The 25,908-nt window shown below is 44.4% G+C and overlaps 1 protein-coding gene across 12 annotated transcripts in view; it reads left to right on the forward strand.

Moving 5' to 3' along the window:
* Window positions 1-3,286: 3,286 nt before the first annotated feature.
* Window positions 3,287-25,908, forward strand: part of ANKRD44 (ankyrin repeat domain 44) — a 340,062-nt gene continuing 317,440 nt past the window's right edge. For 5 of the 12 annotated variants that reach the window (XR_013373237.1, XR_013373238.1, XR_013373235.1 and 2 more), the window contains exon 1: window positions 3,291-3,508. Coding sequence is in view for 6 of the 12 variants with exons in the window: in XM_077885642.1 (XP_077741768.1) it covers window positions 3,482-3,508 (27 nt within the window). In the remaining 6 variants the exon portion in view is untranslated. Of the gene's footprint in view, window positions 3,509-25,908 lie in introns of all 12 variants that reach the window. The other 7 variants (XR_013373236.1, XR_013373239.1, XM_077885644.1 and 4 more) reach the window with 4 other exon arrangements.

The raw sequence follows: 25,908 nt of genomic DNA on the forward strand, positions 1-25,908 counted from the left end.
ACTGTTGGCCTTGCCATAGAGAAGAGAACAGCTTTTGGCGCAAATTGGAAGATAGAAAGCACTTGCCCTATCAGTAGATGTATACCGGGTACTTAGGATTGTGTTGATTTGCTGCAGTGAAGATGGCACATATAGAACTGCGGTTGCAACTGGCTTTACCATCTGATTAAGTTTACAACAATTCATAATAATTCTCTCAGATTCATAGGCCAAACAGGCGAGTTGAATGGGAGAAGCGACAGTATCATCCACATCTTTAATGCTGGTACTAATTTTTACATCTCTCCAGGGATTTGGTATTGCTTTTGGTTTTCTATCCTTAAGGGGATCAGCCTCCCTTTCAACCAAAGGGTCTCTGAACTGACTGAGGTCTGAAAATTGGTTGAGAAGGATGACTTTTAATTTTGATGGCTCAAGTCAAGTTTCAGGCAGTGAACCTGTTATAGAGATCAAGGAATATTTCAGAACTCTGTCCATCTATAGCATTCCTTGGGCCACCCAGAGCATTACTAAACATCCCCATAGGTGAAGACCTTTGAGTCCTATGTTGCCCCTGCTGCCTGGTGCAGTAAATGTGTCTGTCCACTCTGTCCCTGAAAGTTAAGCGCTGTCACTTTGCCATTGCGATCCCGTGATTCCACTCTCATGGAAATGAGGGAGCAATTTCAATGAAGGCCTATTCTGCGATCAAATTCAGCTACTACAGAGCTTTTCTGGTGTTCCTCTCACTAAAGTCTTTTTCAGTGCCTTAGTGTAGACATGGTCATCTGGGCCGCTAGCGGTATATAGTTTAGGGTTGGGTATATACATTATACATAAAATCACTCCAGCATTGCCAGCTCCATGAACCTTTGGATTTCTTCCTCTACATTATATCAGGGACATTTTAGCATCTCAGTCTCATTGAATATAGACCACCAATGGGTCTGAGTTTTAGCTAACCAATTCAACAAACCACCAGAGTCACTTTCAGTGTATGAACTAACACATTAAATCCAGGCTTTATGGTAAATGCACCCACGTCAATAATTCTAGCCCACCCCCTTGCTCTTTATTTTGTTTGGAACTTGACCAAAAACTGTTCAGCCTTTCACAAAATCATGCCACGTCTGACAACGCCCATGTTGATATTTGGGTTGCGAATATAACACACTTATATTGGTCTACACTTATAGTTCTCTCATTTGCAATGGTTCTACATACAGGTATAAGCATCTTACTATTTACTTTGCCTTCTAATATGAAATTAATTACAAGTTATTTTCCTTTATTTATAATTAGGACATTATACTGATGTCTTGGGCAATTTGCATAGGTAATTAATATCGTCTATGAATTTCATTTCAAGACAGTAAGGGGAGTGTTAAAAATACTAGTTTCAAAAAGGGGTTGATGGGTCTGATAGGGTTGAGATAGCTGCGAGAACAGCTCCCTCCTCCTTTCAAATTGGGCCCAAAGAAATTATGTACAGGCATGGCCATGATGAACCAAAGTAGATCTTGAGTGCATTTGCCAGATTAAATTATTTGTTATCATTCTTCTGAAAGATGGCTATTTTTCCGTAGAGAATTCTGTGTCCTATTCAGTTTAGTTACAAAGCCATGCAGGGTGAATTAGTAAATACAAATACCTACAACAGTGGTGAAGAACTGCCTCCCAGATACAACAAATGCAATCTATTTTGTGTTTGAAGGAGGACTTGCGGAGAAAAACGTTGTGTCTCTGAGCATTACTGAAGATCGAGGAGTGGAAGCCAGGAGTGCGCTTTCTTAGCTCCCTTGTCTGTATGATCTGAGTCACAATTCCATGGTTGGGTAATAAAGAGGAGGATGCTAAGCAAATGCTACCACTCCATTCTCCCTTTCCCACGTGGAATCTTTGAAGAGGCTCTGAAAGTAGGGAGCAAGAGTCCACATTTGGTTTGTGAATGAATGAAAGGCAGGTATCTGGTGTCAACCCAGACCTCTAGCTCTGATTTGCTATTCAAGGCAGCTTTGCCTTGTGGCCTGCCAGGGGCATATGGGGCTACCTGGGAGCAGTACCTCGCCCACTTGCCTACTTAAAGTTAACTCTTCCTCCTCCAGAATCTCAACTCTTGTTACTTTCCCAGGGATGTCTGCCATCACCAACCTGTTTGGGCCTGATTCCTTTGCCATGGATTCCTTCAGAAGCAGCCCCCCCCCCCCCCATTACTTATCAGTCTGTGATTACATTCTTTAGTTGTGACCCTGTGGTTTATGCAGGACACCCACTGAGGCTAGGAATCGTCCCTGTTTATGCTCCCGGCCTTTCATACTGTGCCTAGCTGGTGTCTGTACAAAGCAGGCGCTCAGTTCTTAAATAAGCGTTCGCTTCAAATTCCAGGAGTATCAACACTTACTCGGATTTGTGCATATTACCACTGTATCTGTAGCCCGTGCTGTTTGATGGCTGAAATCTTCTATTTGTGGAAGAGCATGGTAGCTGGATTTTGTAGAAATGAATGAGCCAGGACTGGTGACGATGCTCAAAAGCCCCATTAATTTAGGACAATCTAACTGAGGGCTCCTTGTCTTCTCTAAGAAGTCCGCTCCACCTCCATCTCTCCAACTCAGAACCCAGTGTTTGAACTTCACGATGGGTTTGTGTCTAGCTGGCAGGTAGCTGGAGAACAGGGTGGAAGGGCTGCAGCCCCGGCCCCCCCGCCCCCCTCCTAAGTGATTGACCAACACTCGCTAAAGACTTACTACGTGTCCAAGGCCTCCCCGCACTGAACAAAGAAAAGCCCCCGAGCTACAATCCCTGCCCCGGGTGGGATGTGGCCCCGGATTAGGGAGAAGTGCGGTTGACCGAGTCCCTGCGGTTGGAGTTGGCGGCCTGGGAGTGCCACCGCGAGGCCTGCGTCTGCAAGGGCGGCTCATCAGGTAGTGTCCGTGCGTGTGCGTGTGTGTGTGCGCGCGCGCGCGTGTGTGTGTGTGTGCGCAGCGGCGCGGGGCGCGGGGCGGGGGCGCGGGCGGGGGCGCGGGCGGGGGCGCGGGCGGGGGCGCGGGCGGGGGCGCGGGCGCGGGCGGGGGCGCGGGGCGTCTCTAACCGCGCGCCCCCGTGCGGCCGCGGGGCGGGGGGGCCGGCTCCCCGGGGCGCGGGGCGGGGGGCGCGGGGCGCGGGGGGCCGCGGGCTGCGAGGCCGGGCTGCGGGCGGCAGGAGGCAGCGTCGGCCCGGGCGGCGCGGCCGAGCAGGCGGCGGCGGTGATGTCAGTGGCGGCCGGGCTGGCAGCAGCCGGCACTTCCTGTAGACGGGCGGGCGGGCTCGGCTGCAGAGCCCGGCGGCCCGGGTCGGCCTCTCGGCGGGAGGAGGCGGCGGCGGGGGAGGAGCAGGGGGAGGGCTGTCAAATTCGGGAGCCAGATTCCCCCCCTTCCCCCGGCGGTCCCTTCCGCTTCCCCGGCGCCCGGCGTGACATCTGCGGGCCGGGGACCTGCATGCGCGCGCGCCGAGCGGCGGAAGAATGGCAGTGCTCAAACTCGCCGACCAGGTAGGGGCGGCGGCGGGGACGGCGGGCTCGGGGGCGCGGCGCGGGCTGCGGGCTCGGCGCGGCGGGGAGGGCTGTGCGCGGCCGCCCGCTGCGCCCCAGGCGGGGGGCTGAGGCTCCGCGGCGCCGTCCCCGCCCTGGGCCGTCGGAGCTGCGCGCTCCGCCCGGTGCCCGCGGCGCGCCCGAGCGCTGGGGCCGGGGCCGGGGCCGGGGCCGGGGCGCCGCCGGGGTGCGGGCGCGCGGGTGCGCGGGTGCAGGCGGGTGCGCGCGCGGGTGCGCGCAGGTGGGCGAGTGCACGGGTGCAAGCGGGTGCGCGCGGCTGTGCGAGTGCACGGGTGCAAGCGGGTGCAAGCGGGTGCAAGCGGGGGTGCGGGTGCAAGCGGGTGCATGGGTGCGCGGGCGCACGGATGCAAGCGGGGCTGCGGGTGCGCGCGGGTGCAAGCCGGTGTGCGCGGGCCCCGGCCGGGCAGGGGGAGGGGAGGCTCGAGGGGCTCCCCGGGGCCGCCCGGAAGGAGGGCGGCGGCGGGAGCGGGCGGACGGCTCGCAGCCGGGGACCCTTCCCCGAGCCACGGCGGAGGCCGGCCGGGCCCGCGGCCCCCGGGGTCGGGCTGTCTGGGGCGTCGGTTCCCCGGGACGGCCCGACCTCCCCCGCCGCGGCGCGGAGGCTGCGTGTGCGCGGCGGCCGAGGTGCCCCGGGAGCTCCAGTCGCGCGCCCCGGGCCCGCCCGCCGTCCCCGCCCGCCGAGGGTCTGTCCGCTGCCGTCCGGGCCGGCGCCCGCCCAGGGGAGCTGCGGAGCCCCGAGCGTCCTCGCGGCGGGTCTGGGCGACGGGGACGCCCCACCTTTGCAGCCTTTGCTGCCCCGAGGGCGGCGGCACTCAGAGGCGCCCGCCGAGCTGCGTGACAAAACTCTGCAGCTCCTTCCGCGAAGGAAAGGGACCGGGCGGCTTCCCCTCGCCCCCCTCCCGCCATTTACTCGAGGGTCGTGAAACGAGCACTGTTTGGGGGTGCAGGTGGGCCCGGAGGCAGGCTGGACCTCGGCGCCCCGCAGAGGGGCTGCTCCGTGGTGCGAAACCTCCTGCGTCTCCCGCCGGTTGCACTTGCTGCCTCGCTGTCCCCAGTTAGAACACCCCGCAAGCTAGAGGCGGTCGGTCACCGGAAGGATGGGCTCTCACGTCTTTCAGATTCAAAATTTTGCTTTGTTTGCCCTAAATACTTACAGGCCTCCCCCCACCCCCCTTTCCGTGGGGGAGAGATCACTGAATTGACATTCATCTTACCCTTAAATTTAGCAGGAGGAACAGCTGGTAATTGTGAGGCATCTACTTGTTGCCATTGGTTCCAGAGCATTTAAAAGTGTTTGCAAGTTGATAGAAGGATTCCCTCCACCTTTTTTGGTCACATACTTTGACAACTGTTAGACATGTGTGTGTGTGTGTGTGTGTGTGTGTGTGTGTGTGTTTTAATCGTCCAGTTTGAAGCGGCCCTGGTCATGTCGTCCTTGCTGGTCCAAGTTACTATACTTGTCTCTTAATTCCTAAATCTTCGAAGTACAAAACATGGATCTAAGGGGCATTATTTTTTATAATCACACGCACAACAGAATTTCACATAGAGTTTTAGAGGAGGAAGAGATGCTGAGGATGATCTCAGCTCAAATCCTTTATTTTTTTAAATGGGGAACCTGAGATCTGAATGAGGGAAGCATGCAGTCCCCAAGGACCACAGCTACTGGCCTGCATTGCTGGAACTAGCGCCTGCCCCCTGCCTTCCAGACTTCTGTGCTTTTTGCGAGAGTTAGACACCTCTGTCTTCTCATTTGACGTGTTGAAAGGATTAGAAGAAGGCGTCCTCTCCTAAATCATGATCAACCCTAGGAGAAAGTTTATTTCTTGGTCTTAGGAAGAAAAGTTATTCTTTGGGATTTATCAGAGTAGGACTTTCAAAGAGGTTTGTCTTTTAAAATGTTTCCTAATACATCTCCTCCCTTCTCCAAAGAAACTAATATCGCCATGGAGATGAAGAGTCATATAACCTGCATTTGGCTCCATCTCCAGATGCATAAAAGGGATCTAAGGAGTTCTAAGGGTTCAGGAGCACCTGAGACTTGCCACCCTATCTTGGGACAAGGCCAGATGGAGGCGAGATGAGGAGGTGGTCTGGGCTGGGTGGAGTCGTGAGCAACGGAGGTTTCTGTGTGTCTTTAGGTCCAGGAAGTGTGTGGTCTTTTTTGCCTTATATGGTGTTACCTTTCAGTTTGAAACTAAATTCTTAGGTACTGATGCTTAACCTCACCAGAGGCTTAAAAATCCTTTGCTTAAATTCCTACTCCAAGAGTTCTACTCGTCGTTGTGGGCAGGGGCCGGCCTGCCTGGAGTCTTGCTCGTGCCGTGGAGTTTGTAGAAGAGTGCCTGACTTTCCATTCAGCGGCTGGTGAAACAATCACTTCTCAGTTCCTCCCTCACCTTTTTTTTTTTTTTTCTTGAAGATTTTATTTATTTATTCACAAGGGACAGAGAGAGAGAGAGAGGCAGAGACATAAGCAGAAGGAGAAGCAGGCTCCCTGCGGGGATCCTGATGCGGGACTGGATCCCAGGACCCCAGGATCATGACCTGAGCCCAAGGCAATGCTCAACCACTGAGTCACCCAAGTGCCCATTTGTGAAGTGATTCTTGGTTTTCACCATGGCTCTTGGATTTTGAGCTTGCTATCCTGATCTCCCAGACACATTCTTCTTGTTGATAACCTGAATCACAAACCATCTTGCTTTGTTTTTATATGTGCCTAGAGGAAAGCATGTAAGAAGATGACATTTCCTGTCCTGCTGCTGCTGCTGGGTGCAGGGACTGGCTGGGCTGCTGGCGGCCACCAGGTCCACACTCAGTCCCGCATGGGCACCTCAGTCATGGGCGAGGAGGAAACGTCTCTTCTGAACTCTGTTTTGGGATAGTTTTAAAAAAGGGAGAGGCAAGTGTTGTTTCCAGTGTTTTTTTTTTTTTTTTTTTTAAATTACTTATTCTCTTTCTTTTTTTTTTTTTTTTTCACTACGAGAAGGAACTGGGAGCTGTTGCTACAAACTTAGCATTTAGCACTTCTGCATTTGTAACCGTGCTCTTCTATTTTTCCTCTTCAGACAGCACAACATCATTTTTCTTGCAATGTTACGGGGACCAATCATCTTGGTTTGCCTAGAACTGAGGGGTTTCCCAGGATGTGGTACTTTTGGTACTAAAGCTTGGAAAATTCTAGGCAAACCACGATGAGTTGGTCACTCTGTGCAGCATAGAACACACTCGCCTGTGTAATTAATATAATAATGTAATTATTGGGCAGCCCGGGTGGCTCAGCGGTTTAGCGCCGCCTTCGGCCCAGGGTGTGATCCTGGAGACCCAGGATCGAGTCCCACGTCCGGCTCCCTGCATGGAGCCTGCTTCTCCCTCTGCCTGTGTCTCTGCCTCTCTCTCTTTCTCTCATGAATAAATAAATAAAACCTTAAAAAATAATGTAATTACTTCCTCTTGGTTGGACATTAGGAGGTTTCTTTATATCTTTGATAAAGAGAGGTGACTTTAAAGTTTGGGAAAGGAAGTTCTGTTTCATACAAATGTAGATTTAGTGTAAGATAGCCATGAAACTCTTTGTAATTTGGTTTGCTATTGAACTTTTGGCGGCTGCTCGTTATGTCTGGTTAAGGTACTCCGGTGATTTTTAGTGTCTGGTCCTATCTGCAGCCTGCCCTCCCCGCCCTCCCATAAAGCTCTTCAGAGTTAAGAAGCCCAAATGATAAGTTCTTTTGGACCTTTGAGATGTTCACTATTCTTATCTGAATTTGCTAGTGACAGCAGAATGTCACCTCTATCTCAAGGGCTGCCTATAGACAAACCGTTTCAGCAGGTGGCCCTTTTGGAGCTTCCTGCCTGGAGGCCTTCTGGCTAGGTGTCCCCTTGCCAAGTCCTCGCTCACACTTGAGTCACCCATCTCCTTGCCAAAGGCAGTGGCTGGCAGCTGTGGCAGTGGCAAGAAACTAGAAATTCTGTAACTTTGAAAGCAGGATTTCTAGCTCGCAGTGTGGGGCCTTGGGGACATGTTGTGTGTTTTATAGGGCTGCCCTCATCCTTCTGGGTTTATAGCAAACACGATGCTGTGGTCCTGCCTTCAGCAAAGACGGGAAAAGAAAGGCTTTATTCTTTGGACCCTTCTTTAGTGTTTTGGGATCCAGTCACGTGATTTGGGGAGTGCACTTGAGGGCTGGTGTTTCCTGGCAGAGACCTCATACTGGCTTACATTTATTGTGATCTTGAATGTTGGGCCCTTACGGTGAATCATCTCTTTTAATCCTCACAGCCACACTAGGAGGTAGGTGGCAGTGTGATTCCTATTTTATAGATGAGAAAACAGGAATAAAGGGGCTAATTGACTTGTTCAAGGTCATACACCCACTGAGCGAGCGCCAGGTCCTACCCTGGCAGTCTGATCGCACAGGTGGGGCTCTAACCACAAGGCTATACTTTTAATAGTTGAAAGGTCAGCGCAGTCGTAGGACCCATGGGTGCTTGCTCTTAATTACCAGGAAGCCACTGGGCGAGCTGCACCCCCACACTCTTCCTTGCTCTTGGGGTCAGACCCAGGCCTGTCTGAGTTAGGAGTTGTTCTGAGGCCTCTGCTCCTGCCATACTTGGGCCCGGCTTATCCTGTTTGCTTCTCCACATCCCCAACATGCTGAAAGACCTGTTGATTGGGAGCTTGGGGATTTTTTTTCTTGGTCCTTGGTCATTAACAAATAAACTATGATCGTTGTAGAAAAATCAGTAAGCTAGATACGCAAAAACAAACAGTGGAAACCATCTGCAGTCTCTGTACTCAGAACTACTCCTGACATCTTGATACAGAAACTTCTAGTCTTCTGAGTAGCCAGGTAAAATTTTTAAACTTTCCACACGATGATATCAGTAGCTTTCTCTTGACCACAAACCTAACAACTGTGCTGTTTAGACCAGTGACTTTTCCAAATAAACTGAATTTATGTGTCTCTTAAATAAATGACTGACTGCTCTAGTGTAAACCCAGCAGCACATGCCTTTTTTTTCTTTTAAGGTTTCAACTTTTACTTCCTCTTTTCCTCTACATAGGGAGCAAATATAAACTCCAAAAAACACAATTGTTTGTTCCAGAAGCAGGACTGAAACATTCTTTAAAAAGATTTCTGTTTCAACAACATAATATAAATTATATTCAGTATGAAGTATAACATGAAATAATTTAAAAAATAGGGAGGAGCTGGAGAGATATAATCCTGTGGTTTCCAAACTTGGTAAGCTATGGCTCTCCTTTTTCTTTCTTTCTTTCTTTCTTCTTCTTTTTTTTTTTTAATAAGCTCTTTGAACTCACCACCCTGAGATCAAGAGTCCTATGCTCTACTAATTTAGCCAGCTAGGCGGCCCCTATGGCTTTCCTTTTTGTTTTCCTCACAGGAGATTCCATATTGAAGCTCAGTACAAAAAAAATAAAAAATAAAAAGAAGCTCAGTACGTAAGAGATTGGTGACAGTAGTGATCCTTGAGGCCCTTTTAAAGATTATTTGGATTTAGTATGATTTGAAAGCCCCTTTGTATGGGAAGGTTATTGGTGATGGATTCATTGTTTTTTTTCCTGACATGTCGTGTACTCAAAAAACAAACATTTATAAATATTTGTAGATGATTAGGAGTTACAAAGAATTCGGGTGACCATATCCTTTTTATTCATTCTGGGACAACTTGGAAATTGATGGGGGTCCTATTGAATATTAAGCTGAGAAAATAGGTGTGAACCAGGTGTGTCCCAGGTAAACCTGGATGCACGGTCACGCTACACAGACTCTGTGTCTGCTCACCCCAGGCCTGACAGTGATTAGTAGGCTAGTCACTCTCTTTTGAGTCAGGCTTGCACTGGAGCAGTTATTACAAAGATTGCTTTATCACCTTATGCAAGTGCAGAGTCGGAAAATGGTTTTCATTTCATACATCAGTTCTGACCGCTTGGTTGAGGGGGTGGCAGGAGCATTCTGGCTCTTACAGCTGAGGATGGGGGGAAATGTAATGATCAGTGATCAATGTTTGTTTGGGCATAAGGTAAGGAGAGGTGGCATATGTGGTGCATTAGCCAGCCCCTGGCAGGTCACATTAGGCTCTGGGGGCCTCAGGTGGTTCTTTGTAAAGAGAAGAGGTTGGACTGGATGCCTTTCGGGTGCCGTGGCTCCTCCCATTCTGCTCCCTGTGTGACTCAGTCTCTCTGTTTACAGTTCGTACTGTAGTCTTCTTCACAGATGTGGCCGTGGAGGGCGTATTTGCAGAGGAACTCCAATTTAATTTCCTAGGTAACAAAGTCAAGCAGTTAAATTCAGATTCCAGAAGGTTTTAACAGATGTCAATGATTTACAAACTGATTCCTGCCCTGTGGCCACCCCTTCCCCCCATTTGATAGCTAATGCAAGGTTATTTATTTTATAAAGACTCAGCTTTATTGATTATTCCTTTAGCACCCTTTTACCAACATCATCTTTGGCTTCTGCTCGACTTCAGAGGTTGAGAGAGTGGGTATTTTCTCTCATCAGCGTTCCAGTCTGTAAAAAACTTGGTAGCCCACGAGGTTGAAATTAATGATCACGAGTTGAGTTTTTCTTCATGATACTCATAATTTTTAAGAATCTTTTTATCTGTCTTTCCTTTTGAAGCTGAAAACTTACTCAGTACTCTATTACTTGGGCCAAGCAAATAGGAAGTATATAGTCCATCTTTGGACTTTTTCAGGCTTTGCTAAGCCGATGCTTGCTTGTATTTCTTGGTCTTCATGTGTCTGTAATTCCCTCACTCCCACCCTGTGAGTCATAAACATCCCAGTGGAACTTTCTAAGATATCCTTAAGAGCAGGAGACCATTCTGTGCCAGGGGAGTATCCAGAGCTCTTGGTAAAACTAGAGGGATTTGTAAGAACATCTGAGGCCTAGACATACAAAATTTCCTCACAGTTCCAATCTGTCTCAAAGGTTTCAGCGTTAAAAAGAAAAAAAGGTTTAAATGTTAAATTGCTTTTGTTTATTTTCAAAATAATACTAGATGGGAATCGGAAGACGGAATTCTACTCATGATGGTTCTTTTTCTAATAGTTGTAGGACTTTGGGCAAGTCCTGGCCTTAGTTTCTTTGTCTGTAAAATAGGAGTGGATGGTTGGAAAATCCCCTATGTTCTTTCAAGTTCTAACAGTCTAAGGGAATGCCCCACATATCTCATCTCAATTCATGGAGTCTGGTTTGAAAAGTATCTGCCTCTCATGAACTTTTGTTCTCTCCTCCACCTTTCCCCCTCCAGCCTCCCAGGGTGGTGGTGGCAGCTAGACTTGACCAGGTCTGAGAAACACACCCCATGTCTGCCTAAACGTCAGGGGTCCTTTCCCCAAGAATGTCATCCAGCATCTCCAGAAGCTTGGTTTCGGCGAGGAACACACAACCTTGTGGCTGCTCTCTGTGTGGCCCTGTGAGAATTCCCTCGTGCTTCTTGCAGACTCCATGTTTGTCTGTTGTGAGCTGTGCTGAGCTGGTGCCCACTTTAGCCTTCCTCAGAGATGCTGCTTTAGCAAATGGCCTGGGTTCCCCCCATAATCCTATTTTAGTGAGCTCCATAATAACATCTGGGTCTAACAAAGTCTGTTTCCCAACCGTTGGACCCAGAGATGGGGTACAGTTGACACAGTGACCACAGACTTTCTCAAGGAGGGAATCCTCACATGCAATCAACAGCCTGTGTGTGTGTGTAGATATACTCAGTCTGTAGAAGAAGCTTGTTTTGCTATCTAAGATAGGCAAGATGAAGAGAAAGATGGGAAGTGAGCACAGAGGAAGTGTCAGGATAGAAAGCCAGGTAGAAATTCAGGTAAATTGGGGCAAATCAATCAACCCATTATTGCTAAAGCATGGGGTGCCAAAACCCAGGGGTACCTCTACCCCAGAGCTGAGCAAGATGGCTTGTTGAGTTTGGGAAAGAAAATATCAGCATTCATATTTCATTTAAAACCCTTTAAAATGTTCATTTTTGGGGTGTATTCTAAATATGTGTTTATACTCCAATACTATAAAAATCCACTCAGTTCACCTTCCCACTTTTGACCACCTGGCCAAACCACCACTTGGACTATTGCAGCAACCTTCTGACTGGACTTGCTCATCCAGCCTTGATACTCTGCTCACAGCACAGCCTTCAGAGTGATGGAACACTGATGCTCAGATCATGTCATTTGTCCAGTCGGACCGTCCTATCTCACAGAGGAGAAGCTGAAGTCATAGTGTGGCTCACCACACCCCCCTCCACTCACCTGTCCAGCCGTGTCTTCTCCTTTCTCTCTCTGGCTGCTTGGCACCAGCACTGGCCTCCTCACCATCCAGTGAACACGCCAGTCACCTACCTGAGACCCCTTGATGTTCCTGCTGCCTGTGAAGGTCTTCCCCAGAAGTCCCCATGCTCCTCCTCATCCCTTTCAGATCTTTACTCACATGTTACCTTCTCAGCGAGTCCTTTCCTGACCATGCTGTATCAACCGCCTGTGCCATATTTCTTATCCCCTTTCTTTATTTCTTTCCATAGTATCTATCCCTCATACCATATATTTTATTTTTTTATAAAAACAAAAACTTATGTGTAGAAGAGATACAAATAACAGGGCAGAGGTTTCTGTTGTTTTGTTAGCTTGGTTCATTCACTGCTGTTAACTTCAGCACTTAGAAAGGTATAAGGCACATAGTAAATGCCCAATAAAGGTTGGTTAGTGAATGATATAAATATGGATGAGTGTGTATGTATATATCTACATGTTCAAATGTTTTTACTCAGGTGCTCAAACAAACAAAAGATCTTAAAAATACTTCTATAAGAAAACTTTTATAAACAGAGCTTCCATCTGTACACTGGGATATTGGATTTCCATTCAAACAAAATTTGGAGTAATCTTTCTGCTCCATCAAAAGATAAAAGATCACATATTGTCTTCTTTTCTGATTACATATCTCATCTTTTTAAATTGAACTTTTGGTGGCGGGGTGGGTTAGCACTGTAGTTGGTCCTCAGTGGGTTCCATTTCTTTATAGGGGAGGTATCAGGGTGACACTAGGAAAAGGGAGATGTGGACCCTAAATATTATGGGGAAGGATGCTGAGACCCATTGCAAAGTGGAGTATCTTTTATGTATTCAAGCAATCAGCATCTGTTTAGTAAACTTCATCTCCAAGGCAGTGACTCTGATGGAGTCCTGTGCTCCCCTCTTTCCACAATGGATAAGAACAAGTATAATAAAATTTCTGGTTAGAAACCAGAGAGCCAATTGGGAAGGAGGATGTAAGACAATAATCATGCTTTATGGTGTTTAATCTGGACAACTTCTCTATGAAGGAGTGACTGTCATCATTCCACTTGACAGATGAGGAAAATGAGAATTGAGAGATTAAGTGGTCTCTTTAGGGTCACATGACTCTGAGGTTCACATCTGGGCAAGCTTGTCTCCCAGGTGCCCATACTTAGCTCTTGTGCTTCTGGCCTCTTGAGACAGGCGTAGTATCACAAGAGGCTCCCTTCTTCATGGAGCTCATGGTGTTGTTAGAGATGGTATCGCATGCCTTGTGGATGGAAGGCCCTAAGCAGATGTTTACTGAATGCACGTGGCATATGAAAAACCTGTCAAACCAGGTATATGCACCTATGTTCATATAGTACTATGACCTCAGCTTTTCCACTGTGTGAGATAGGACAGTCTGACTGGACAAATGACATTCTGGGGGTACAGAAGTCCAGAAATGGGAATAGTTACTAAGAAAGGCATCAGGGAGCTGGAGGGGGTCCAGTGATCCTAGAGGAAGGGAGTGATTTAGACAGTAGAAGAGGATGGAAGGCATTCTAGGTGAGTGATGTGCCTGTCGGATAACCTGAAGACGGAATTTACGGAAGCAGAGGGTTCATTCTAGGAAAGCAGGAGACGAAAGGAAAGAAATATTCAACATGTATACTTGGTAGGAGAGGTATTTGTGTATTTACAAATCATTTTTCCTTGAGTTTCTCTGATAGGTACTGCATGTCCTCTCCTGGAGACATAAATTGTGTCTGGCCAAGACTCATTGTTTCCATGTGTTGGATAGGCATGAGCTTTAAAAAATGAGTTTGTATCCCATCTTGTTCTAAGGAGTATTGAAGCATAAGAGGAGGTGTTACTTTATGGGTCCTTATGTCTCTACTATACCGTCTACTTGAATATTGTACATATTCTTGTTCTGGCAACATTTTGTGGATAAATATGTATCCTGGAATATTAAACTTCATTGAAAGAGGCTGGATGAATGGTCTTCACGGTGCACGACACTGACAGATTAATGTAGTAGGTCTGGAGAAGATCTGTTTTCAACCTTATAAATTTTTATTAAAAATCACTTTAAAAAATCCAGACTATGGGAATACACAGGAAAAAAGTGATTTCATTTCTTTAAAAAATCAATTGTGAGTTGCACTACTAGGTATTTATCCAAAGGATACAAACATTGTGATTCGAAGGGGCTCATAGACCCCAATGTTTATAGCAGCAATGTCAACAATAGCCAAAATATGGAAAGACCCGAGATGTCCAGCCACAGATGAATGGATAAAGAAGACATGGTGTACACACACACACACACACACACACACACACACAGGAATATTTCTCAGCCTTCAAAAGAATGAAACCTTGCCATTTACAATGACGTAGATGGAACTAGAGGATATTATGCTAAGACAAATAAGTCAGGCAGAGAAAGACAAATATCAGATGATTTCACTCATGTGAAATTTAAGAAACAAAACCGATGACATAGGAGAAGGGAAGGAAAAATAAAATAAGGTGAAAATTGAGAGGGAGGCAAACCAGAAGAGATGCTGAGCTCTAGAAAACAGACGGAGGGTGGCTGGAGGGTAGGGTAGCTGGGTGATGGGCAGTAGGGAGGGCGCGTGATGGGTGTTCTCTGCCCCTGGTCAATCAGTAAGTTCTACCTCCCAAACTAATAAAAATCAACTGCGAGATAAAAAGAGGGAGGGGGAGGGGAAATAGATCAATGAGAATTAAGACCCTAATTCTAGTGCAAACTAATTGCAGCGAATGGATTTGGATTCTGATTCAAACAAACTTAAACACGTTTCTGTGAGACAGTTGGGGCAATTTGGATGTTGCCTGGGTATCTGATGCCTTAAAGTATGAATATGGTACTGTGGGTAGGTTGAAAAAGAAAGTCTTTATCTTACAAAACAAGAAAACAAAACCATAAAACCTTCGCGTTTGCCCAGGGCACCCGAATATTTTAGTGACTCACTCTTTTTGGAAGCTTTTTTATTTTCCTTTCAGTTTACTTCTTCCTCCTCCCTTTGTGCCCCTTCTTTTTTTTTTTTTTCTTTTTTTTTCCCTTCTTTTTTTTTTAATTTATTTTTTATTGGTGTTCAATTTACTAACATACAGAATAACCCCCAGTGCCTTTGTGCCCCTTCTAAGCTCTCTACTGTCACCCTGATAGAACACCTTCAGTAGAGTTGTTAGGATCCTCTTTGATTGTCAGAAAAGCATACAATTCTGCTAGTTTTGTGGCCTCCAGAAAGACGCAAATAGCCCTGAGTTGGTTGTGAAGCTCACGCATCTATTGACTCACTTTCAGTGGCCCTGGTAATTCGAGGTGGATATTCGAGTCTCTACCTGAAAATCACAAGTTGGGGGCCTTTAGGAAGACCTACATTTGGCAATATTTGTACAGTTATTTCAGTTGTAAGGTATTTCCAGGGGAATTTAGAGTTGCCCCAAGTCACTTTGTTGTAGTTTTCTTTTTTAAATTCCAGTTAGCGTACGGTGTTGTATTAGTTTCGGGTGTACAATATAGTGATTTAACAGTTCGTACATCACCTGGTGCTTATCATGATGTTATATTAATTTGTTAAAAATGATCTTATTTATTTTTTATTTGAGAGAGAGAGAGAGGGAGGGAGCACAAGCAGGGGAAGGGGCGGAGGGAGAGGGAGAAGCAGGCTCCCTCTGAGTGGGGAGCCCCGACTCCAGGCTCCATCCCAGGACCCTGAGATCATGACCTGAGCTGAAGACAGATGTTTAACCAACTGAGCCACCCGGGTGCCCCGATGTTACATTGCTTTTAAACCATGATTCTATTTAAACTGGGTAGTTTTATTTACTTATATATGTTTTTAAGATTTATTTTTATTTATGTTAGAGAGAGAGAGAGAGAAAGAGCGTGCTTGTGTGCGAGCGGGGGGAGGGGCAAGGAGAGAGAGGTAGGGAGAGGAGCACATTCCTCACCGAGCGCGGAGCCCCACACAGGACCAATCCTACAACCCTGAGATTATGATCTGAAGCCGAAATCAGAAGTCTGAGGCTTAACCCACTGAGCCACCCAGGCGCCCCTCAACTGGGAGGTTTTAAAAGACATCAGGCAATCACAGGTCTCAATTTTAATGACCCTTGTTGCCACACCTCTTTTCTTACCTGAAGGGGAAGTAGGACTTGGCTGTTGCCCTCAAGGATCTCAGTGTTGCTTTTAGGCAAGCAGAGATATCTTTATTTCTGCAAGTGCGAAAATCCTTCCATATCCTTTTCTTTTTTTAAAAAAAAATCATGTATAGAGCATGAGAGTGTGAGAGCTCGAGTGTGAGCTCAGATGTGAGGGGCAGAGGCAGACGGAGGAGAGAGAATGCCAAGCAGACTCTGTGCTGAGCGTGCTGAGCGCAGAGCCCTACATGGATGGGGCTCGATCTCCCCACCCTGAGATCGTGACCTGAGCCAAAGCCAAGAGTTGGACGCTTAGTCTACTTCGTCCCCCGGGTGCTCCCCTCCATGTTCTTCTTAATGGAGCCCAGATTTAAGAATAGATTGTAGGCTTGAGAAATGGCCAGTTGCAACTTGAGTAAATGGTCTTGTTATGTGTAATTCAGAAGCCAGTTGACCAGGGTTTTTGATCTTTGGAACCTCCGTATAATGAAGTCTTGGGTCCCATAAAATAAGTGTAGCATTTAGTAGCTCATGCTACTTTTCTTAGCAGCCAGAAGAAACAATCTTATTTTGAGGAGCTCTGCTCTTTAGCAAAAGAGTATCCAGGTCCTAGGGTACTCTAACTACTATATATACTATATTTTAAAATGTGACATCTCACTGAACAGTTTCCAAAAAATTACATGGGAGTGGCATAGTGAAGGGAATACCAAAGTTGCTGTCTGAAGATCTAGACTATAGGCACATCTCTACTCCTGACTAGGTGTCTCAGGCACAACTATGACAAAACTTTCCTTGATTTAAAAGTGGTTATAATAATACTTGCTTCATGGGGAAGTTGTGACAATCAAGTGGGAAAAGTCTTTGTACAGTAAGTGGCCTATGTGAATTCAATAAATAGTTCTTGAATTTCTGGTTGATTCTTCATTTGTCAAATTAAAATGTTCTCTAGGGTCAATTTCAATTCTATGAGAATATGATTTTAATTATTTTTTTGTTTTAAATTTATAACCATTTATCTGGTCTTTTTTTTTTTTTTTCCTTTAAGGATTTTATGTATTTATTCATGAAATACAGAGAGAGAGGCAGAGACACAGGCAGGAGAAGCAGGTTCCTTGCAGGGAGCCTGATGTGGGACTCGGGCAGCACCACCCTGGAACCACGACCTGACCCGAAGGCAGACACCCAACCGCTGAGCCACCCAGGCGCCTTACCCAACTTGTTCTTAAATCTCTAACTTAAACAGCATTGGTAGAAGGTGTTTCTGTTGGTTTTAATTTTGTGTGAAATCTCCACACTTAGATTTGCATTGTAGCATTTTGGTTCCTACAACTTTAGGAAGTACATTTTTCTTTCATTTTGGCTTTAATGAATGAATTGACTTGTTTTGTTCAGCTGAAGAATTTTATGTTTATTTATTTATTTATTTATTTATTTGAATTTTATGTTTAGATGGATCTAGGAGAATACATGTGTGTTGAATTCTGAAGAGTTTGCAATCATTCTTGATTTAAGTTGTCAAAAAGAACTGAGAATTACTTTTAAGAATGCCACTTCCTCTTCACAGAAGTATAAAACCATGTCTTTTTGAGGAAGTGTGTAAGAACAAAATAGTTGATAGACCAATCTTCATAAAAAATCATCACGGGAGAGTTTCTGAGAAACATTAAGGTTTCAAGTCTTGAATGAGCATATAACAGAAAGCCATACATTTCTCTGAAAAAAAAAGTGATGAAAAAGTCAGAAGAAGAATTCTTTGTAAAAAGTTGCTTTAATTTGGAATCTGTTTTTTAAACTACCAAATGAAATTTAAAAAGAAAGTAAGAAAAAAAAATAAAAAGAAAGTAAGTGAAACATCATTACGTACATGTATATGTCTTAATCCTTTTATTTTAAAAGATTTTTATTTTTTTACGTAATCTCTACACCCAGTGTGGGACTTGAATTTACAACCTGAAGATCAAGGGTTGCATACTCCATAGACTGAGCCAGCCAGGTACCCCATAAATGTTTTAATTCCAAGATGTATTTCATTTTGAGATATATCTGGTTAAGGTGTAGGGCAAAATAAAAAGAGTCACAGGAAAATGAAAATGAGAGTGGTACTAAAAAGAATAAAGAGCATACTAAAGAAAAAAAATAGGAGAGAAATACATTTTTTAAAAAAGAGGGAGGAGCTCCTGGGTGGTGCGGTAGGTTGTGTCTGACTCTTGGTTTTGGCTCAGATCATGATCTCAGGGTGGTGAGATCAAGCCCCGAGTCAGGCTCTGCGCTTAACATAGACTCTGCTTGAGTTTCTCTCTCCCTCTCCCTCTGCCCCTCCATCCCCACCACACGTGTGTGCATGCTCTCTCTCTCTCAAATAAATAAATACATGTTAAAAAAAAGAGGGAAGGCATTGAGAATGGAGGGAGACTGCCCATGTTACTTTCCATGGTGAATGTCACTCCTTTAAGGCCTCAGGGAGCTTTTCCGGAGAGCTAATGCTTCCCTCCCTTTCTAGTGGAATTGGCTGTGAGACCCTGGGAGACATCACACCTCTCTGGGCCTCAGTTTCCACTAAGGAACGACGACATGGGTTAGATGAGCCAACAGCTGCTCCAGCCTTGGTGGCTCTGACGTGGAGGCTGGGAGACGACTGTCCGTCCACAGGCCGAATCAAGTTTGAGGCCTCTTGTTATATGGCCTGTCAGCTAAGAATAGCTTTTAGGTTTTTATTTTTATTTTATTATTTTGTTTTATTTATTTAATTAATTAATTTATTATGTTTGTATATGGTTGAAAAAGATCAAAAGGATAATATTTTGAGACACGTGAAAATGATATAAAATTAAAATTTCAGTATCCATCCATAAAATCGTCTTGGAACACAGCCTCCCTCGTGTCTTCCAGTGTTGTCTGTGGCTGCTTTGGGGCCCCAAGAGTGGAGTTAGGTCATTGCCACAGAGCCTGCATGGCTGGCAAAACAGAACATTTACTATCTGGCTCTTCACAGAAAAAAGTGAAGCACAAGTGAAGCACTCTAACCCAAGCACAGACTTGGGACCACACTCTTCAGAAATTGAGTGTTGTCTTTGTATTACCTATGCTGTACTCTGATCTAGATTTAATTAGATTAATATGGTAATTCTTGCTTCTATTATTTTCTCCAGGAGAAAGTAGAAGCTTAGTTAGCCTTCTTGGTGTGTTTTTAATTAAAAAGAAAAATCCCCTTTAAAACAATAGTTTGTTTGTACTCAGACTTTTTTTCTCTCCCTTTAGGAATCACTGTAGAGAAGAAAGCCATATGTTTGTATTTTAAATCATTTGCCTTTTAAACTGGATTTTTAAACTCCAGATGTGGACTCAGGAACAGTTAAAATGTACTTTTGATGTTCTCCAAAATCCACGATGGGGGAGGAGAACTTTACCTCTTATATTGGAGAGTGAAAGAGAAATCTTAATATTTTCTATTTCCCATTGTGTGCTAAAAATACTATTTTTAGCTTTTTTGGGTGGACAGTCTAGATTAATATAGGGATGGAATTAGCTTTAATTTTATGGAATGCCAATTAGAGCAATTAAACATATATATTTTGGGATCCCTGGGTGGCGCAGCGGTTTGGCGCCTGCCTTTGGCCCAGGGTGCGATCCTGGAGACCCGGGATCGAATCCCACGTCAGGCTCCCGGTGCATGGAGCCTGCTTCTCCCTCTGCCTGTGTCTCTGCCTCATTCTCTCTCTCTCTCTGTGACTATCACAAATAATAAATAAAAATTAAAAAAAATATATTTTGAAGATATACTCAGTTATTACAAATGGAAATTATAAAATTAAAAGATCCATAATATCTACTTATCTAATATTTCTCACTATTCTAGAAAGTTCTCTCTGAAGCTAAGTCTGGTAATTGGGGTGTGAGTTATGGGTTCAGGTGAGTGAGTGTGTGTGTATGCATGCTTCCAGTGTTCATGTCTGTCTCCCACTCTTGTACTTCCAAAGTCATTTGAGTTATTCTCAAACTCCTTCTAGGCCTAGAGTTCCTTTTGATCTTGGAAGAAGATGGGCCCCTTGAGCTGGTTAGTGAGGGGCGGAAGGGAGGTCGGTCAACATGTGATCTTTCATCCAAAAGTTAGCTTTATTTTTCTCTCTTGATTCTCTGGAGAGAAAGAATTAAGACTGAAGATACTTGTTGATAAAGAAGATTTGTAGAGAAATTCATGTAATGTGTATAACTTTAGAAAACATGGACTCAATACCTAAGCCCTCTAAAGACCTGCAGTATTTTCTGAGCAATATCATAAATTATCTGGAGGAGACAGGACGTGAACACAATGGTAAAATTCCCATTTTTCAGAGGGAAAAACTGAGGCCAGTGGTTGTTATTTGGCTTGCTGACTCTTAGTGGGGTAGAGATCTTGTTTTTCCTGGCTCAGTTTGAGGTGTGGTTCATTTGCCTATCCTATTCTTAAACACCTCTTGTAAAATCACATGTCATTTCTGCAGTTATATTTAGGATATAGGCTGAAATACTGTATAAACGCCCCATGAAAGAACACTGAAGTCTGCTGCCCCGGGAATTGTTATGTGGGTCTAGTATCATATCATTCGCATTATCTAGATTAGAATGTATCACCCACTTCAAAGTTGGTCTAGAAGAGGGAGCCCATTGTGCGCAGGGCCAAAAGGGTATAAAGGGTATTGCCTCATGGTTCCCCTTTGGGTGAAGAACTTCTTGATATGCAGAAGGCCGTGGAACTTTCGTTCTTGTTTGAAAACACTTGTAACTGGTAACTGTGTTGAAACGCAGAGGCTTTCCCACGCCCTCACCCCCAAAATACCTTCACAATGTGCTCTCTTTTCTTTCTTAGAATTTCATGAGAAGTATCTGGAATTGCCATCTGAAGGGAATGTTTGTCACAGAACTGCCTAATCTTTAGATGTGTCTAAATGCAGATGTATCTAATGAGCACTTTCATTTTCCTTCTTACATGGAAGGGGACGAGTTTCTCTGTTGAGCCTCTCACTTCTGGTTTTAATCTGTTTTTAGCTCCTTGATTAGTGTGTGGCTTGGGAAGGTTGGAGCTAAGCCATTTATTTGCCGTTCACTTCTGGGGGGGAATGTTTGCACCCCTACTTTTTAGTATGCAGGGCTGTGGTTACCCTGAGTTTAGGTTAGCAGTGACTGTTGAATGAATGAATGATCCAGTGCCAGTTTCTGCTGCTGTGTCTCCTCCTTCCCGGCCGTGATTCTCAGTTCCTTAACTGTTTACCTTCTTTCCTCATCCTGGAATCTTTACCACGAGGATACGAAAGATAGGACGTGATTAATTTTTTTGTTATATAAATAGCCCGAGTGAAAGGATCAGTGGTGGAAAATATTGCCAAGTTGTTTTGGTGGATTTTTTTCTAGGTAAATATGTACAACCAAGAATTGTGTAAAAAAAAAAAAAAAAAAAAAGAATTGTGTGACTGGGGGCACCTGGGTGGCTCAGTGATTGCCTGCCTTTGGCTCAGGTCATGATCCTGGGGTCCTGGGATCGAGTCCTGCATCAGGCTCCTTACATGGAGCCTGCTTCTCCCTCTGCCTGTGTCTCTGCCTTTCTCTCGGTGTCTCTCATGAATTAATAAATAAAATCTTAAAAAAAAAAAAAAGAATTGTGTGACTGATAGCTCTGTGTGTTGGTTCATGAACAGACCTGAAACAGCTCCCTCCCCTCTCCAATCAAGAAAATAGGACAAAAAAAGAAACAATTGCTTATTATCTTTTTTCTTTTCTTTTCTTTTCTTCTTTTCTTTTTTTTCTTTCTTTTCTTTTCTTTCCTTTTCTTTTTTGTAATTGTAAGAGTTTAGACTGGCTTTAACTGGGACAGTGGTTTAAAGACTTGCATAGGAAGTGACTGTTAATGTGGGTTCTTGGTTTGAGTCTCTAACTTAGTTGAGCCCAACGGAGGCAGAGTAAGATTCCCAACACTGATGCGGGGTGGACAGAAGGCTGGGCTACCCTGGGCCATCTGCTGATGCTCCTGAGCAGCTCTGCAACATTTTTACCCCCAACTTCTACCTCCAAAAGGGTTTTTGCAAACTGTGTATCTCTTTGCACAGTTTCTAGGTTGACATCTGAAGTTTTCCATCATAAAGTTAGAATGGTGCAAAGGATAGAGTTCCTGGTAGAAGGTAAATATTGACTTTTAAAATGAAAATGTTGTATTGCTGTTTGAGTTGTTTTGAATGGAATTTATTTATTTTATTTATTTATTTTTGTTTTTTTTTTGAATGGAATTTAAACACTAGTGTGATTTGATGTGCTCCGTCATCACTTATGAAACGCACAGGCACGCACTTCTTTAATAGTTGGAAATTTTACATTGTTCCTTTTTCTCCTTGAACTCATAATTCCATTCAACTTCCTCACACAGAATTTTATCCAAATATAATATATTGAAAACCCCTGGTGATCCTGTTTTTAATTTGCAATAAAAATATGATCCTAGGGTGCTAAGAGTTAAATAACTTTCTGGATTGAGTTTATCTTTGTAATAATTATTACACTACCATGTATCAAAACATAAATATATTGCAAAGACTGATAAATCATTAAGACATGCCGAGTCAGTCATTCTTATCTGAAGTGTGTTTATCTCTTGATGAGGCTTGCTTTCTTGTCTTAAGTTAGTTTATGTATTTATGGATACCCTCCATAACTTATTTGCCGGAATGATGAGTAAAGAAAGTTAATTGAAGGAAGGGAGGTGTGAATTCAAGGAAGTTGTCCTGACTCAAGTACCTTGAATGCTTTCTTTGCTACCAGGACATTTTTACACCTTAGGGGCAATTCCCTTGGTCAGAATCAGAATGAGTGAGAAGTAAATCTACCTTTTGAGGGAAGATCATGAAGAGGAGAGTGTGAAAAAACAGCAGCATGACTCCTCAACCACAGGCACCTACCTTTTAGCAGTGTGTGCCTGCGGAAGCTGGGGATCTGGAACATGATACCCACAGAGCACCCCGTGCCTGCAGACCTCTCACAAAGTCTTCATGGATTCCAGGGGTACAGGACTGCCTTGTGAAGCCCATAACTCTAGAGAGGCAACCCTGGGGGAGCTGATGTCATCGCAGCTGGTGACCTGCATTCCCATGCCCTGATAGTCCCGTCAGTTGGTCAAGGATGGGCCACTGGGTCAACTCCACTGTGAACGACAGACACATTGGTCAAGTCTCATAGGCAGTAGAGATCGCCTTTGAAAACATATGTTTGGAATTATGAAAAACTAGGCTACTATGTGTTAAAAGTTTGACTTTTAAATGTAAGGTAGAAAGATATGCAATAGGTCTTTATATACATTCTCACTTAAAACATGTTGGAAATTAATGAACCATGAGTTCCAACATTTCCTTCATGGTCTCTGTGTTTCTGTAGGACAATTCTAGTATGTAGATACTTGATGAAAAGTCGGTTTTGTGCATATGAACATTCGAGCAGCTTATTTCTCCAACATTTGAAGCTTTATTTGGTGTTCATGAAGACTTCCTCTCAGGCATGTGGAATCAGGTTTCTGTGTGCCCTCCTTATATTCCACTCTGTGCAACTGATTGAATAATAGCAGGATATTTGTAATGGTGTTCTTCCTTAGATTTTAAAATTTAATTAGAATTTGATGTATTCAAAAGTAGTTTCTTGTTTTAAAAGACCAGATCCTGCTTTATAGCTGATTTTTTTGGTAAACCAGTTGCTTGAGGGAGTACATCTGACAGCTTCTTTGGTTTGTTTGTTAATCTCTGAATTAGCTAAGAAGTCCCCTGATTTCATGAATTGAAAAATGATATTATATCTGGACAGTTACTTTGCAAAAAAATGAGGTGGAATATCTAGATATAAAATTCAAAGTGATGTACCTTTGCATGTGTGTGTTGAGTGGCTCTGTCTGGCTTTTCTGTGCAGCGCTTCACCGGCATTAAGAATGGTTCTTCAGAGAGAACGCTGGGACCTGATGACTAGAGTTGCTGGTTCCTCTCTCCCTCAGCTCTAGACCAAACAGAAACATGCATTCTCTGCCAAGTATTTTGTGACGTCACAAGGCAGGCCTTACTTACAGCACCGTTGGTTTTTCTTACACGTTTCCTTTTCTGGCTGTAGGAGATTTAACCTTTTTCTTGACTATCCTACCCCCTTTTTTTTCAGTTGGAGGCTCTCTGTTATTTTATATAGGACATCTAGTGGCATAAAATCCTTTTAAAAAATAGAGTTTAATTTTTAGAGTAGTTTCAGGTTCACAGCAAAATTGAGCAGAAGGGACAGAGTTCCCTTAAACTCCCTGCCCACCCCTCCCATCTACATCCAGAACCAGAGCGGTGCGTGTGTCATGTCCGTGGACCTGCACTGGTACTTCATTATTGCACAAAGTCCATAGTGTACATTAGGATTCCCTGTTAGTGTTGTACATTCTGTGGGTTTTGATGAATATTTAGTGACATGTAACCACCATCATAGTATGCAGAGTAGTCTTACTGCCCTAAAAATCCTCTGTGCTGTGGCCCTGCTCACTCCTGGCAACCACTGATCTTTCCATTGTCTCTATCATTCTGTCTTTTCCAGATTGTCATGTAGTTGGTTAGATTCTTTTTCGAAAGGGATGTAATGGGATAAGAAAAATTTTGGAACTTTCAGAGAATCTTAGAGTTTCTATTACGTGGCCTTTTCATGCTTATCGAAGTTAGATATTTTCCAACAGTTTGAATATTTTCCAACTTGTTTAGCTTCACAAGCAAAAGAGTGCTTTCCATTGTTTAAAATCAAATTAAATATTTCTGAGAGAAATAAAGAGAAGCATTAAAAAAAATCAAGGTGGGGGAAGTAGAAGGAAATTCTTTCTATCCATAGGAATTCCTTAAAGAGTTCTTTAAGCCAACTTTGGTTGCCATTTTGATAGCATTTAGGGAGATCGTGGATTAAATAAAAAGACCCTTCCTTCCTTCCTTCCTTCCTTCCTTCCTTCCTTCCTCCCTCCCTCCCTCCCTCCCTCCCTCCCTCCCTCCCTCCCTCTTTCTTCCTTCCTTCCTTCCTTCCTTCCTTCCTTCCTTCCTTCCTTCCTTCCTTCCTTCCTTTCTTTCTTTCTTTCTTTCTTTCTTTCTTTCTTTCTTTCTTTCTTTCTTTCGATTTTATTTATTTATTCAGGAGAGATACAGAGAGAGGGGCAGAGACATAGGCAGAGGGAGAAGCAGGTACCCTGCAGGGAGCCTGAGTGGGACCCAGTTCCAGGACCCTGGGATCATGACCTGAGCCGAAGGCAGATGCTCAACCACTGAGCCACCCAGGTGCCCCAAGAGATTGCTTTCAGATTGAGAGAGCTGGTATTCAATAGAAAATGCTCAATATTATTACAAGGTGGAACTGGAATCTGTTGAGGCAAAAGATGTTTGGAAGGATAATGTGCTTTAATAGAATCACTGGAGAACTCTTGTAGAGCAGCAAATATAGACCAGCTGCCGTGGTCAAATGAAGTGTTCTCTTCTTTGTGCAGAAGTGGTCAGCTTACCATTTTACTTTATAAATTAAGGTAGTAGCACTATCAGACTCCCCCAGAGTTAGCTGTGGGTCAGACATGTCCTGTGGGAGATGGAACGATTGAAATTCCTTGCACTGGCACTCAGTGATAAAGCTGGCAGAGGGTTCCCCAAGGAGACGACCCTGAAATCCCTTCTTTTCATCAGAATTCAATATTGTATCATCTTATTGATTTCTCTAAGCTCTGTACAGGTTCTATGTCAGCCGTAAATGGGCTTTTGTGTTTTCTTTCCTTTTTGTTTTTCTATAATCCATTTAACCAGGGTTTATTTTGCAGGAACTTGTGATGGGGGCATGCCCAAGATAACAACAGGCCAGGTCTTCGGGGCTG

The sequence above is a fragment of the Canis aureus genome, chromosome 36, assembly GCF_053574225.1.
Source record: "Canis aureus isolate CA01 chromosome 36, VMU_Caureus_v.1.0, whole genome shotgun sequence".
In the NCBI taxonomy this organism is placed as follows: Eukaryota; Metazoa; Chordata; class Mammalia; order Carnivora; family Canidae; genus Canis; species Canis aureus.